Raw genomic sequence first — 16189 nt, 5'->3', positions numbered from 1 at the left:
GAAAATAAGTTAAACATTTCAAAATATAGTAAAGAAAAAAACAGTTTTGACCATTTTCTCCAATTTGCGTTATATTGGTTTTTTTTTAATTAGACGGAATTGTATTCCCTCTCCCTCTTCCCCCTGTAAAAATAGAAAAGTCTGAGACGTATACATTTTTTTGTTTTTGCTTAATGTGAGATATTCTGAACCATGTAGTAGGACATTTCAATAAGTGTAACACAAGACACATAGTTTTTACTTTCATAGACATGAATAAATTATTTGAGAAAAAAATTAAATATATATATATGTGTAGATATAGGTGTATATGCAGGGTGGGCCATTTATATGGATACACCTGGGTCGGCCATTTATAAAGTTGCATTCCAAAATGGCCGACTTCAAATTGCCGCCTTAGTCACCACCCATCTCGAAAAGTTTTCCCCTCCCATATACTAATGTGCCACTAACAGGAAGTTGATATCACAAACCATTCCCATTTTACTTAGGTGCATCCATACATGGCCTACCCTGTATACACACACACAGACATGTTCCATACATTCATTCTATTCGGCAAAATTCAGGGAGCCTTAGTTTGATGCATGGCACATAAGTGCTTATGTTTTTGATGTAGACACCCGATACATAGGTCTGCAGATGTACAAATGTGGATCAGGCCTTAATACTGGACATACTATGGATTGTGACACATTCCTTATTCCATCCAGATACTTTTAGTGGTATGTTAATGCAGCATAAAATACCCCATTTACATGTAATGCTGACCAAATGTTTGCAAAGTCTTTCAGAATTAAAGGAGATGTGTTTAAAATCACTGTTTTTCTAAGGCGAGAGGAATTGGACATATAAAACAGCCACGCTCCTCTCTCACTAGTCATCCGGGGGGAGCTACCCACAGTCTTCTTGTTATTGGCTTTCCCACTGTGCCTTGATTGATGGTGTGCCTGGACGGTCAATGCCAGCTGTGCCGGGAAAGAAGGCAATCGGGATGGGCATGCTAACAGCAAGGAAACGGTGACTGGGTTTCCACTAAAGCACAAGTGAGATGCCTGATGAGAGGGGTGCGCATCGTGTTTTGGGTTCAGATTCTACCTCCTGGTAGCAATTTGAACACTGGGATGTGTAAAAAGGTATTTGGGGGTCCATGGTGTTATACCCACTTTCTTGGTTACAGGTTGCCTTAAAGGCTCAGAGACACAATTTAATCTTGATGATTTCTGTTTAGTTCTTACTTTAAGTGGTCCTTCTTTTCTTTTGCAGATGATATCAAGCTTTCTCGATCAGCAAACCATCTTGTTTGTTGACACTGCCGACAGATTGGCCTCATTGGCGAGAGATGCCCTGGTGCACGCTCGTTTGCCGAGCTTTGCAATTCCTTATGCAATTGATGTTCTTACAACAGGGTCCTATCCACGACTGCCAACGTGTATCAGGGTATGTTTCTAAGAACAAAAAAGGGACAAAATAGTCAATCTCCAATATGTTTCTCCCATTTGTATTGTTACTGCTCGGCGTCGCCCGCTGCATTTCTCTGATTGTATCTTATTTATTGGAATGACTATTCAGTTCTATCTATGATTATCATACCTGTTGTCTAACTAGTTGACTCTTTTAACTGACAGGATAAAATAATTCCTCCTGATCCTATTACCAAAATTGAAAAACAATCAACACTTCATCAACTCAACCAAATCCTGAGGCATCGACTGGTTACTACAGACCTCCCTCCGCAGCTAGCAAATCTGACAGTTGGTATGAATGGCTGCTTTTTATTGTATTTGTAGTTTTATGTCTATTTACAGGTGGTTTACAGAAGAATAGACATTTGCTCATTATCTCTACATTTTTGTGAACAATTACTGTATAGCAAATGGAAGAGTGAAATTTCGTGTTGAGGGAGAGTTTGAAGCTACTCTTACAGTGATGGGAGATGATCCTGAAGTTCCATGGAGACTCCTAAAACTTGAAATTCTGGTGGAAGATAAAGAAACTGGAGGTAATTTATAAACCTATGGTGAATTTTATGGATTTCTTAAAATAAAATACTACATTTTACAGCAAAACAACTTTTTGTTACCTATATGTATTGGTGTGATGTGGCATTTATGGCCCAAAGTGCAATTTAAAGGGACACTGTCACCCCCTCCAGCCGTTATAAACTAAAAGAGCCACCTTGTGCAGCAGTAATGCTGCATTCTAACAAGGTGGCTCTTTTAGTTTTTGCTTCTGTTATTCCCTCAATAAAGCGTTTTATAATTTTCCCCAAATACCTGTCTTTGTACCTGGAGGCGGGTCTGAAGCCTCCTCTGTGAAGATCCCAACTGTCGTCACTCATCTCTTCTGGGGCGATGGTCGCCGCCCCCTGAGCGCTGTTATCTTCTGAAATCCGGCGCCTGCGCTGTGCGTGCCTGCCTGGGGCAGGCGCATTGAGAATTGCCCGTCATAGCTCAGATGCCGGGTTCCGTTCTGCGCCTGTGCGGGCAGTGCGGCCAGCCTGTTGCTGAATCCCCGCCCCGCACTGTGTTATGCATTATGCACAGTGCGGGGCTGGGATTCCTGGGCATGCGCACTGCGCTGTTCAGACGGTCCCCCGCCTTCCAGCGTTGTTCTGTGCGGCTGTTCCAAACGCCGGCAAGGAAACCTGTATATTACGGCAACGCTGGAAGGCGGGGGACCGGGGGAGCGTCTGAACAGCACAGTGCGCATGCCCAGGAATCCCAGGCCCGCACTGTGCATAATGCATAACACAGTGCGGGGCGGGGATTCAGCAACAGGCTGGCCGCACTGCCCGCACAGGCGCAGAACGGAACCCGGCATCTGAGCTATGACGGGCAATTCTCAATGCGCCTGCCCCAGGCAGGCACGCACAGCGCAGGCGCCGGATTTCAGAAGATAACATCGCTCAGGGGGCGGCGACCATCACCCCAGAAGAGATGAGTGACGGCAGTTGGGCGCTTCGCAGAGGAGGCTTCAGACCCGCCTCCAGGTACAAAGACAGGTATTTGGGGAAAATTATAAAACGCTTTACTGATGGAATAACAGAAGCAAAAACTAAAAGAGCCACCTTGTTTAGAATGCAGCATTACTGCTGCACAAGGTGGCTCTTTTAGTTTATAACGGCTGGAGGGGGGTGACAGTGGCCCTTTAATATCCTCTTACAACAGTTGGACTTGTATGACTATCATTTAGCCTTATGGCGCTATCTACCTTCTCTGCCAGCTCAGAGTGCTCACGGACCAATCCTGGCGATTCTGCAGTAGAAACTGTTGACAGAGCAGTTTCCTCTCTTCCGCTCTGCTTTGTCAACAGGGCACCACTGCCGATGTCATGCTGATTGATAGCTGGCTCCCCTCATGATGCCCGGTTGACAGAGCAAACTTGAAGAGAAAGATACTCTCTGTAAAAGTCCAGGATAACACTTTTACTGATGTAGTCTGTGTTGAAATGTTCTAGTACATTTCCTTGTTTGTTCTAATGACTGTAGTAAGGGAATGCATTTTTTTACTTGCAGTTTGCAAAGCTATTAAAATGCTATTTTTTTTCTATTTTACACATTTGTTCTGTATTTTATATTATGTTGATTATAAACAATTTTTTTTCTTATCCTTTTCAGATGGTCGCGCACTAGTTCATAGTATGCAAATAAACTTCATTCACCAGTTGGTTCAATCCAGGCTCTTCTCTGACGATAAACCTCTTCAGGACATGTACACGTGTTTGCGTATCCTTTCTATTTCACTTATAGTTTCTGTCATTTGTTTTTTTTTATGTATCTTGCTCACACTTTTTGTTTTACTTTATATATACTTTGCATAATGCTTTGACTTACCAGTAGTATTCGTATTGAGCATTTCAGGTGTTTTTGAGAAAAGCAAGAGTAATGTGTTTGACTATGAGTACCACATACAATAACAATAAGGTCCGGACCCTACAATGGTGGCGGGGAGTAAACAAGTTGCAAAAACAATTGTTTAAATAGACCATACGCACTGGCATTATAAATACAGCACTTTTTATTAGTAATTATTTAAAAGTAATAACGTGAAATGCCCAACACTAAATTCTTCAAATACAACATGGAGTATGGCTCTAATGTGTGGGCTATCTCTCCTATTATAACTCTTCTATTGCTGTAATAGTTGTGATGGTGGTATATATGTAGTGCACACCATCTACTTGTGCCAGGGCCATCAACCACAATTGCTAACACACAAGCGCTCCTGACATTTTTCCCTAATAATCAGGCATCTACTTCATATGCCAGGGTTAGAAAAGGACTGGACTCACACCAAAATCTCCTCTGTGTCTCTGTGGGCTGTTGAATTGTATCTTATACTATTTAAAGGGAGTCTCTCAGCTCCAATCAGACTAAACCAAGTGCCGCACCTTGTAGAGGCCGTGTCCTGAGTAAAATCTTAGTTTTCTTGTAAAATTCTCTCTTTTTCACTAAATTGTCCTTTATTACAATATGCTAAGAAGGTGCTTGTTTTGTTGCACCTTCCCATGTACATGTGTTCAGGCCATGTCCTCCCCTTCGTGCTTGAATTTCAGTGCTGGCTTCTTTTGCGTTATTGCTGTCTCCGCTGAACAGTGGAGTACAGATACATGCACAGAGCAGCCTCTCTTGGAATCTATTCTGCTCCATATGTACTACGGTATTTCACTCTTCTCCTAAGGCTACTTTCACACATCAGGTTTTCAGCCTCAGGCTCAATCCGGCTAATTTTTTAAAAAAACGGAACTGGCGAATGTTGCCGCCGGATCCGTTTTTTTCCCCATAGACTTGTATTAGTGCAGGATTGCGCCTGATGACCTTGCGTTTTGTCCAGTTTTTGCCAGATCCGGCAAATCTGACGTTTCCATTTTCTTGAAAAAATGTCCATAGTCCCAAGTCACCTCGATGGGATAGTACGTCATATGGGATTAAGGGGTTAAATTCTGTCCAAGCAGTAAGCTATGCCCACATCTCACTAAACTTCTACAAGCCAACACCTGTGGTGCTAATGGCTCTACGGCATGCTGAAAATGGTTAAAGGGATTCTGTCACCACATTTGACGTATATAAACTATTTATATGGGCATACAGGTTATAGACTGCTGAAAAAAGCCCTCCCTGTGTGTGTTATACCAGATGCATTATTGTTGAGAAATCGTCTTTTATCACTTTTTGTAAATGACCTCTTCCAGGCTTTGGGGCGGATGGTGCCTGGGAGATAACTCTGCCTCAGAGCTTGATTTCAATATAAGGGGGAGTTACCAGTGTGATGGCCGCTCTCTGCTCTCCTGATCTCACTGCAGAGCTGTGTGTGATTATACCTGACACCTCTGCAGGTTCCTCTCAGTTTTCATCTCACAGGCAGACACAGTTGCAATATTGTTGCAATACAGCAGAGCTCAGAGAACTGCAAAAAAAGTGTTTGCAAGAAATCAAAGTTCATTTCACCTGTTCTATGTTAGTTTCTTGTCTCACACTGGTAACACCCGCTTTTTATTTAACCCTTCATTACCTATGACATATAAATGTCCTAGGTCGTGCCCCCCTGCAAACCAAGTAGGCTCCAGCGTTGAGCCCGCATGGTTTCCGGTTTTCGTGATCCACACGGGGCTGTTAAATGCCGCTGTCAATCTCCTATAGTGGCATTTAACACTTTTGAAGCGCATTACTGCTCTTGCCCAACTGTGCCCGTGTCACATGACCGTGCTTGGCTACGATGGGTTGGCATGACAACCTGGGGCCTGCAGGAGACCCCCTGTGGTTGTCCTTGTTGATCTGCTATGAGCACCGCCTTGGCCAGCGCTCAAGGCAGATGATCATTTTATAGCAGATGATTATTTCATCTTCACATAGCAGGGCCACAGCCCTGTTATGTGTAGCACAGGCAGAATTATGTTTTTTGGGTCGCCGCGACATTGCAATAGATTGCACTAGGTGCGCCGCCGGAAGTCAGAGCAGCATGCACAGGGGAAGGAGGGAGTGGAGTGTGAGGCTGGGATGGTGAGTATGCTGGCGTCCCCGCATGCAGGGAGGAGGGGATCCAATGGGTGTTACACAGATTCCCTTTAGTAAATGTGTCACATAGCAGATAACACTTAGGTGTTTGGAGTAAAGAAAAAAGTGTAAACGTATTAATTAAAGGGAACCTGTCACCCCCAAAATCGAAGATGAGCTAAGCCCACCGGCATCAGGGGCTTATCTACAGCATTCTGTAATGCTGTAGATAAGCCCCCGATGTATCCTGAAAGATGAGAAAAAGAGGGTATATTATACTCACCCAGGGGTGGTCCCGCGTCGGTGGGCGTCGCAGTCCGGTCCGGGGCCTCCTATCTTCTTACAATGACGTCCTCTTCTTGTCTTCACACTGTGGCTCCGGCGCAGGCGTACTTTGTCTGCCTTGTTGAGGACAGAGCAAAGTACTGCAGTGCTCCGGGAAAGGTTAGAGAGGCCCGGTGCCTGCACACTGCAGTACTTTGCTCTGCCCTCAACAGGGCAGACAACGTACGCCTGCGCCGGAGCCGCTGCATGAATACAAGAAGAGGACGTCATCGAATGAAGATAGGAGGCGCCGGACCGGACCGCGACGCCCATCGGACTGGACCGCAGCGGGACCACCCCTGGGTGAGTATAATATAATTTCTTTTTCTCATCTTTCAGGATACATCGGGGGCTTATCTACAGCATTCCAGAATGCTGTAGATAGGCCCCTGATGCCGGTGGGCTTAGCCCAGATACGATTTTTGGGATGACAGATTCCCTTTAATGAAGATAGTCTCCTTATACCAAGATCAAGGTCTATTTTCATAAAGCGAGGAAACTATGCTTTTTGGGAGAAGGTGGTAAATAGTACCATGTAATCTTATATTTTGTGTATTGCTGTTTTTGCACTTTGTGGTTTCCTTAATTTTATTCTATGTAGATTCCTTTTGTTTATCACTTCAACTGGAAGTCCTGCATTCACAGGCGCAAATGCTAATACGGGAACGATGGGGAGATCTTGTTCAGATTGAAAGATACATTGCAGGGAAATGTCTGATCCTGGCTGTTTGGAAGTAAGTGTTCACGACTTGTATTTAAAGGAAGGATGGTATTTTCACCTAACTTTATATTGCGGTTAACAAATTCCTTTTCAGTAAATTCCTTGCAGCATCTTTAACTAACCATGCAATGATGAAATTGTGTTCATACGATAAATATATTTTATGAAAACTCCTTCAGGGGGAGAAATCTGCTACGTTTTACAGCACCAACAATGTAGATAAGATTTTAAGAACAGAAAAACCACATCATAAACTGGCCTTTCCACTGGCAGTTACATTGGGGGGGAATCGCTGTGGGTTTCACCCTATGTACTGCACTTTGTGAGTTTTGATGTTTTTTTCACTTTCCCTGATGACAGCACCACATGAGAGAGGGGATCCACCCATCAAGGACAGGAGCTTACTGAATAAAAAGGGCAGAAACTCTACTCTGCTTCAGTTGGTTTCCTGCCTTTGAGGAGAATTTATATCTTCACATTAGGTGTGGAAGATAGGGGAAAAAAGGGATTGCCTAGGTCTTCCCCAGTTTCCTGGAAGAACGGCTCTGCTTGTAGCGCCAGTGTCAGGTCCTGGAGTCGCTGCCGCATGTCCAGTGGGGGCTTGTGCTGGCGTTGGACGTGAACGGCGGAGATATTCCATGTGTAACTTCACTTTTGGGGAGATCCAGAGGAGGCATCCTCATGGAGGGAGTATTTGTTGGCCTGTCCCTCATTTAAATGGGGTTCTGAGCACCATAGAACGAGTTTTGCTCCAGCCCATTCTCCCACTGTGGGTTATGGAGGAGCAACAACAGCAGCAACAACAATAACGTCACTGGCAATCACACAGGTGATAGAAGGAACACAGAAAACAACAGCTAGAGAAGCAGAGTGTATCAGGATGGATCCACTGCCTCCAGGGGAGAACACTCGTGTGATTTGATCCTGCCACTGGATCTGGTACCCTTACTAAGCGACTGACTAGTGAGTGATTTTTGTCAATGTTTACCGTGGTCTCTCTTATTTAAAGGGAACCTGTCACCCCCCCCCCCCCCCCAGGCGTTTGTAACTAAAAGAGCCAACTTGTGTAGCACTAATGCTGCATTCTGACAAGGTGGCTCTTTTAGTTCTTGTTCCTGCCGCTGCTGAAAGAATTGTTTATCGAATTTGTCCCTCATACCTTGAAATCGCCACAGGGGCAGGTCTATTCCCCCTAACACAGACGCACCACAGCCGTCACTCAGGGCCTCTGGGCGCCGCCTCCTCTTCCTTCATTAGCGTCCCCAGCGCTTGTGCTGTAAGTTCGAAGGGCAGCTCAACTGCGCATGCCCGAAAAAAAAAAAATGCAGTTGCACTGCCCTTCGAACTTGCAGCACAGGCGCCGGAGACGCTAATGAAGGAAGAGGAGGCGGTGCGCATAGGCCCTGAGTGACGGCTGTGGTGCATCTGTGTTAGGGGGGAAAAACCTGCCCCCGTGGCGATTTCAAGGTATGAGGGACAAATTTGATAAACGATACTTTCAGCAGTGGCAGGAACAAGAACTAAAAGAGCCACCATGTCAGAATGCAGCATTAGTGCTGCACAAGGTGGCTCTTTTAGTTACAAATGCCTGGGGGGGTGACAGGTTCCCTTTAATTAGTAGGAAAGATCTAGGAAGTGTAGTTCAAAGCTTAAAAATAAGGTGTGTGCCTTTGCAGGCTACATTACCCAGATCATAGCAGAAGAAACTGCTCAGCTTGTATCCAAAAAACTATTTGTGAGGAATCTCTGAATTTCGCCATGGACTTAGTCATTAGGGCAGAAGTTAAAGATTTCCTTAAGACCCCGATCTATCAAGAAGGTGATAGACTGGTTAAAAGGAAAACCAGGAAGTTGCCATTGATTCGGATAAATCCGTGAAGTCAGAAGGTGAATGTGGGTTTGATACTTCTTACTCTTCATCATCTGATGGTTGTACAGGGTGTAAACAGTGCTTCCCCGTAGAAGACATGGATAGATTGGTCAAAACTGTAAGGGCATCTATGGGTAACTTAGACTTTATTACCCCCAAATCAGTACAGGATATTATATTTGGCGGGTTAGCAGAAGAAATGTCGAACATTACCAATAAATGAGAAAATTCATGCTCTCATTAATAAGAAATGGAAGAAACCAGAAAAGAAGGTTTGGCTACCCTCGTCTTCAAAAAGGAGGTACACTTTGAGGAGGAGGAGACAGCAGTGGGATAAAGTATCAAAGATAGATGTTGCATTGGCCAAATCGTCCAGAAAATCTACTTTTAACTTTTGAAGACATGGGAATCCTAAAAGATTCCTTAGATAGGAAGGCTGATGGATACCTAAGCCATACCTGGGAATCTTCAGCGGGGGCCCTGGAACTAGCTATCTCAGCGACCTGTACAGCCAGATCCATGATGGACCAACTGGAGGGTCAACTAAAGGATAATGTTCCGAGAGAAAAATCCTTGCCAATCTACCACTAATGCAGGGAGAAGTAGCTTTTCTTGAAGATGCCTCGGCAGACGCAATGATGTTGGCTGCAAGATTTTAGCGGGCCTTTCTAATGCTGCCCGGAGGGTGCTATGGCCCAACTGCTAGTCGGGTGATATCCTCCCTGCAACCAAATTTTGTTACATCCCTTGTGATGGAGAGTATTGGGTTAGGTTCCGGATGACATCCTGGACAAAGCTGGTGATGGGAAGAAGGGATTTTCCAATTTGTCTATCTCAAAGTATAAAATCTTCTTTCGGAGGAGAATGTGCTACTGGAAAAGACTTTCCAGGGATCAAGAGAAATGGGAAGATAAAAGATGGTTTTGATATGATATTTGAGAGGATTGATATTTGGGGTCTCTTTTCAGGGGGAAGAGTGTCATGCCACTCCCAGGGTAGGAGGACGGCTTTACCTCTTCTTCCCTGCATCGGCAAGAATTTCATCCAATGACTGGATTCTAGGTATAGGGGAGTCAAGCCTGAGGTTGCAATTTCAGGCTGATCCTTTAAAGGCATTTGCTGTAACATCCCCCCGAAATCTTGGGAGGAACAGTTAGCCCTGGAGATATAAGTGATGTGTCTGGTTCAGAAACAGGTTCTCATAGAAGTACCAATGGAGGCGGAAAAGAGGGATTCTATTCCATTCTTTTTTTGATAAAGAAGACTTGATGGCACCTTGAGAACCCCCATCAATTTGAAGAATCTAAGCAAATTCCTGATATATTGAACTTTCAAAATTGAGTCAATAAAATCTGCAACAAAAATTATTTTTCTAGACTGTTACATGAGTGTGTTGGACCTGAAAGATGCATTCTACTATGTTCTGATCCATGCAAGATAAGAAATTCATAAGGGTGGCCCTATTCATAAACAAGCGGGTCAGGCATTTTCAGCTCAGGTCTTTGCCCTTCGGTTTGTCCTTGGCGTTGAGGATCATCACGAAAATTGTAGAATACATGACAGTGCATCTTCGGGAGCAGGATACTCTAATAATCTGTTACCTGGACAATTTCCTGACAATTTGCTGCATGGCTTCAGGAGGAAGAGGTGTTCATATGAGAAGGAGTGTTGGAGGAGTTATCTGTGACTGTTGCGTGGTTTGTAAGTGTGGGAATTCCCTTCCCTTCTCTACTTTTGTTTATTCCCCATCCTCCACTCCCCAGTGCATTCCTCAGTTATATGTGTGAGAATATTTTGTATGCCTGGAGTTTTTCTCTAAACCTTGGTTTTGTGTAGGCTTGTTTGTCAGGTTGGTTTACTGCGGTGCACAATAGCGCCCCTCTTCCCTAGGTGGGGGAAGAGAACAGACAAAGGGCTAACTCAGGAGAAAAGGCAAGAGTGGCGGCCCCGGCACCTTCACCTTCAGAAGTATCCCGGGGAATAGGGCGAACTAGGGTTGCCCCCTAGTGGCAAGTCAGAGGGGTTAGGCTGGCTTCTGAAAAAAAAAGAAAAAGTCATGGCCAAGTTGTCCAAAGTTCAGGTTTTTCTTTTAGGTCCTTTATTAGACTCGGTGAGTCAGACAGTTTCCGTGAGTCAGTCAGTTTCGTACCAGAAGAGAAAAAGCACAACGTTTAAAGCTTGTTATCGGTGGCATTAAATAACACTACCATGATACTCAGGAAAGCAATGTCTTTGTTGGGAACCCTGACCTCATATATTCAAGCAGTACTATGGGCTTAATTACATACCAGACTATTGCAGGAAGTGATACTGATAGGTGAAAGAGAGTTGAGAGGCTGTTTAAAAGGTAAATTAAGTTGTTCTTCAGTGGCAATGAATGCTGGATAAGCATAAATATTTTGTCAGCAGGGGCTACATGTGCAAGGTACTAAGGAAGAACAGGAAGGACCAGGTGAGAACAATTATGATAGAACCATTCTGTTCCAAAAGGACAGTGGGTTTTCATGGATGAGGCTGATGTCGATCTCTGAACCATGGATCTTACCAGAGATCCCGAATCTACTCATGCAAGGTCCAGTATGGCATCCACAAGTAGCGGGTCTTCTCTTGACAGCCTGGAATTTGAAAGGTCACTGTTGATTCAGAGAGGGTTTTCTCCAAGTTTAGTATACACTTTACTTAAAAACAGGAAACTTATAACAACAAAATATTTGATAGAACCTGGAAAAAGTTCCTGTCTAGTTTAGGGGAAAGTCTGGGTGACGAGATTTTGGTTAAATCTATCCTAGATTTTCTCCAAAAAGGATTAGAGCTTGGGTTATCTACTAGTACTCTTAAACTGCAGATCTCAGTCTTAGGCTACTTTCACACTAGCGTTAACTGCAATACGTCGCAAATGCGTCGTTTTCCCGAAAATACGCATCCAGCAAAAGTTCTTGCTGGATACGTTTTTTCGTCATAGACTAACATTAGCGACGCATTTGCGACGCATTGCCAAACGTCGCGTCCGTTTTGCGACGCTTGGGCGTGTGGTAGCGGACCGTCGGGAGAAAAAAATGTTACATGTAACGTTTTTTGCTCCCGACGGTCCGCTTTTTCCGACCGCGCATGCGCGGCCGGAACTCCGCCCCCACCTCCCCGCACTTCCCCGCACCTCACAATGGGGCAGCGGATGCGTGGGAAAAGTGCATCCGCTGCCCCCGTTGTGCGGCGGAGACCACGCTAGCGTCGGGAACGTCGGCCTGACGCACAGCGACGGGTCTTTCCCGACGCTAGTGTGAAAGTAGCCTTAGGGCTCATTTCCACTTGCGAGAAACACGACCGTGTCTCGCATGTGAAAATCAAGCTCTGGCGCCGGCACTCCAGAGCGGAGCGTGCGGCCGCATAGCAACACATGGAGCTGCACGCTCCGCTCCAAAGTGCCGGCGCCAGAGCTTGGTTTTCACATGCGAGACACGGACGTGTTTCTCGCAAGTGGAAATGAGCCCTTAGGGGCGTTGTATGACTGTGACCTAGCCGGCACCTGATGGAAAATTAGGTCAAGACCAATCCATAGTCCAAAGATTCTACCTTGGGATTTCAAACTGCTGTTTGAGGTGTTAACAAGCCCCTCTTTAAACCATTAGAAGTCTCATCTGTTAACAATTTTACTTTGGAGATGTTGATTTTGCTACCACGGACTTGAGCCCGCAGAATTGTTGATGTCCAGGCATTGTCAGTTAATCCCTTTAGGCTACTTTCACACTAGTCCGTCAGTACGGGCCGTCGCAAACCGTCGGCCCGACGGACAGTGTGTTAATTAATCACAACGTGAGCAGCGGATGCAGTCTTACGACGCATCCACTGCCCAGTGTGATGAGTGGGGAGGAGGGTGCATGGGCGGTCGGAAATGGCGGACACGACGCACAAAAAAAGTTGCATGTAACGTTTTTTGTGCCGACGGTCCGCCAAAACACGACGCAACCGTCGCACGACGGTTGCTACGTGTGGTACTCCGTCGCAATGCGTCGCTATGTATAAGTCTATGGTGAAAAACGCATCCTGCGGGCAACTTTGCAGGATGCGTTTTTTCTACATAACGAGGCATTGCGACGTGCGTCGAACGACGCAAGTGTGAAAGTAGCCTTACACAGATTTTGGAAGATAGGGTTATTCTCAGCCTACCTTCCAAAAGTAACCAGGAAATTTAATTGAAGTCAGGAGATTCTTCTTCTCTCCTTTTGCTCTAATCCTAGGTACCCGGAGGAGGAAAAACGTAATACCTTGGATATTAGTAGGTCTTTAAGAATTTCCATAACAGTAAAAAACAACCCATAAAGGAGGAGAGTCGTTGTTTTCCTTCTAGGGCCCTAGGAATAGTCTAAAAGTCTTGAAAAGTACTCCAGTTAGATGAATTAGGGAAGCCATTAAGTTGGCCTACTCCTCCATTGGTAGTTCAGTGTCAGAGAACATAAAAGCTCATTCTACTTGAGCTGTTGCGACTTCCTGGCAGAGAGGGCAGAGGTATCATTCAACCACATATTTAAAGTGGCAACATAGCCCTCTCCTTCAACTTTCTATAAGCACTATAGGCTTGATCTGACCTATTCTGCTGATCTATCCTTTGGGGGAAGGGCTCTACAAGCAGTGGTCCCGCCGTAGGGTAAATTTGCTTTCTCTGTAAATCTCTCATGTGGTGCTGTTAATCATGTTAATGGAAAGGACATGGGTATTTTCCCGAGCCCATGACAGCACCCTTATATTCCTCCCCCCGCCACTGGTATCAGTGTGCACGAAAAGAATGAAAAAATAAATAATAATGGCAACAGCGTGGTTTTTAAAACTTAACCTTTACTAGTCAGTTCTTAAAAAGAGGACTAAGGCTGGTTTCACATTTGCGTTTTTTGCCACAGCGTTTTTCCTATGTTTAACATTAAAAACGCATGCTTTTTTTGCATGCGTTTTGCCGCGTTTGACAACGCATGCGTTTTTTCCATGCTTGCGGTCGTGGTGATGCGCCCTCTGCTGGATGTCCTCATATGACGTCGAGCGTGGGAAAAAGTTCCCAGGCTGCAGTTCATGAGGACATCCAGCAGAGGGCGCATCACCGCGACTGAAGGTAACTATAGGTCATTGACCTACATTACCTTCATTCCCCGGGGTTTACAGGCACGAGCACAGCTGCATTATAGCAGAGCTCCTGCCTGTAAAATATTTTAACCCCTTCAGATGGATTTACATCGTGGGACGTCACAGATCTACGGAAGGTATGTATATTGTTGGTTTATTATTTTTAATTTGTTACAGAACGAGGGTCTTCAGGTGGATTGAGAGAGCAATAAAATATTGCAACAACCTGTGTGTTTATTTCATTAAAATACTTTGCAATATTGTGTGTGTGTTTTTTTTTAACCATTTCATACAATTGGATTAATAATGGATAGGTGTCATAATTGACGCCTCTCCATTATTAATCTGGCTTAATGTCACCTTACAATAGCAAGGTGACATTAACCCTTCATTACCCCATATCCCACGGCTACACGGGAGTGGGAAGAGAGTGGCCAAGTGCCAGAATAGGCGCATCTTCCAGATGTGCCTTTTCTGGGGTGGCTGGGGGCAGATGTTTTTAGCCAGGGGGGCCAATAACCATGGACCCTCTCTAGGCTATTAATATCTGCCCTCAGTCACTGGCTTTACCACTCTGGCGGAGAAAATTGCGCGGGAGCCCACACCAATTTTTTCCGCGATTTAACCCTTAAATTTAATAGCTACAGCGCCGAAATTTTGCACATACACACTACTAACATTAGTAGTGTGGAATATGCAAAAAAAAGGGGGATATGACATGGTTTACTGTATGTAAACCATGTCTCATATCATGTCGGGTTTTTAGGCAGGAGAAATGAAAAGGCGGCAATTGAATTACCGGCTTTTCACATATATCGCGCTGAAGTAAATATAGCTTTTTCTATTTATATTGGGTTTTCTAGATGATTTTGATGATTGGCAGCTGTCACACACTTCTCATCATGCGTTTCAAAAATGCAAACGCAGGAAAAAAACACATGTAAACGCGTCAAAACGCCGCATTTTTTTACCGCATGAGAAAAACGCATGCGTCTAAAAAAACGCAGCGTTTGCACGCGTTTACATGCGTTTTTTCAACACCTGCGTTTGCGTTTTAAACGCAAATGAGAAACTAGCCTAACACCTCAATAAAATTTAAGTGAACAAATATTACCAACACACAAATTATACAGATAGCGGATAATTCAACTCCCTGTTTGGGAAGAAATCATTTATGACATTCCTCACACCATATTAAGCATTTATGTAAACCAATAAGAAGCTTGAATCCCTGTATGGAGAAAAAGAGAGCTAGTTTTCCACATTGTTCACTAGCCAGCTGTGAATTGACCCTGTGTGCCTCCCGACGCCATTGCCTCTTTGATGTCTCTTATAGACGCCTCTCCATTACTAAGCCATGGGCTTGATGTCACCGGACAATACAAAGATGACGTCAACCTCACAATATGTACCCCACTTTCCACTGCCACAGAGCAAGTGGAAACAGCTGGGCAAAGCGCCAGAATTGGCGCATATAGTAGATGCGCCCTTTCTGGGGTGGCTGCAGGCTGCTAATTTTAGGCCGGGGGAGCAATATCCATGGCACCTTACCAGCCTGAGAATACAAGCCCACAGCTGTCTGCTTTATCTTTGCTGGTTGTCAATAATGGGAGGGGACCCCATGGCATTGTTTTAAATTATTTATTTAAATAATAAAAAAAAAAATAACGATGTGGGGGCCCCTCTTTTTTTGAAAACCAGCCTTGCTAAAGCTGACGGCTGAGGGTTGCTGCCCGCAGCTGTCAGTTTTGCTATGCTAGTTTTCAAAAATATAGGGAAACCCACTCCATTTAAAAAAAAAAAAAAAAAATATATATATATATATATATATATATATATATATATATATATATATATATATATATATATATAGTGCCAGCTGTTGAATACTCCAATCAGCTGCCGTCTTGCTGTTAGCGGCAGCAGGCATAGACTAGACTGATGGGAGTAGTAGTCACACCTGTGACAGTAGGTAAACTTTTTACTTCCCTGAATAGTAACACTGGCTTCCTGGTGAAGTTCATGGTGAAGTTCATGTTCGGGGTCTCTGCCCGAACAGAAGGTGTTTCTTACGGACTCGGAACTTTACTGTTCGGGTTTGCCCATCTCTATTCCCAAGCAAGTGTGAGTGCTGCAATCAATTAAGTGCCTCTGGTTGGCTGCAGTGCAC

General features: G+C 44.5%; 1 protein-coding gene across 2 annotated transcripts in view; it reads left to right on the top strand.

The window, feature by feature from the left end:
* The window catches only part of MED14 (mediator complex subunit 14), a 79591-nt gene that overhangs the window by 10218 nt on the left and 53184 nt on the right, over positions 1-16189 (top strand). For both annotated transcript variants that reach the window (XM_077294788.1, XM_077294787.1), the window contains exons 4-8: positions 1267-1440; positions 1629-1758; positions 1874-2002; positions 3620-3727; positions 6921-7053. In XM_077294788.1, coding sequence (XP_077150903.1) covers positions 1267-1440; positions 1629-1758; positions 1874-2002; positions 3620-3727; positions 6921-7053 — 674 coding nt within the window. The remainder of the gene's footprint in view (positions 1-1266; positions 1441-1628; positions 1759-1873; positions 2003-3619; positions 3728-6920; positions 7054-16189) is intronic.

Source organism: Ranitomeya variabilis, chromosome 3 (assembly GCF_051348905.1).
Source record: "Ranitomeya variabilis isolate aRanVar5 chromosome 3, aRanVar5.hap1, whole genome shotgun sequence".
Lineage (NCBI taxonomy): Eukaryota > Metazoa > Chordata > Amphibia > Anura > Dendrobatidae > Ranitomeya > Ranitomeya variabilis.
Note: the sequence above shows the minus strand (reverse complement) of the source record. Positions and strands in the feature narration are given on the sequence as shown.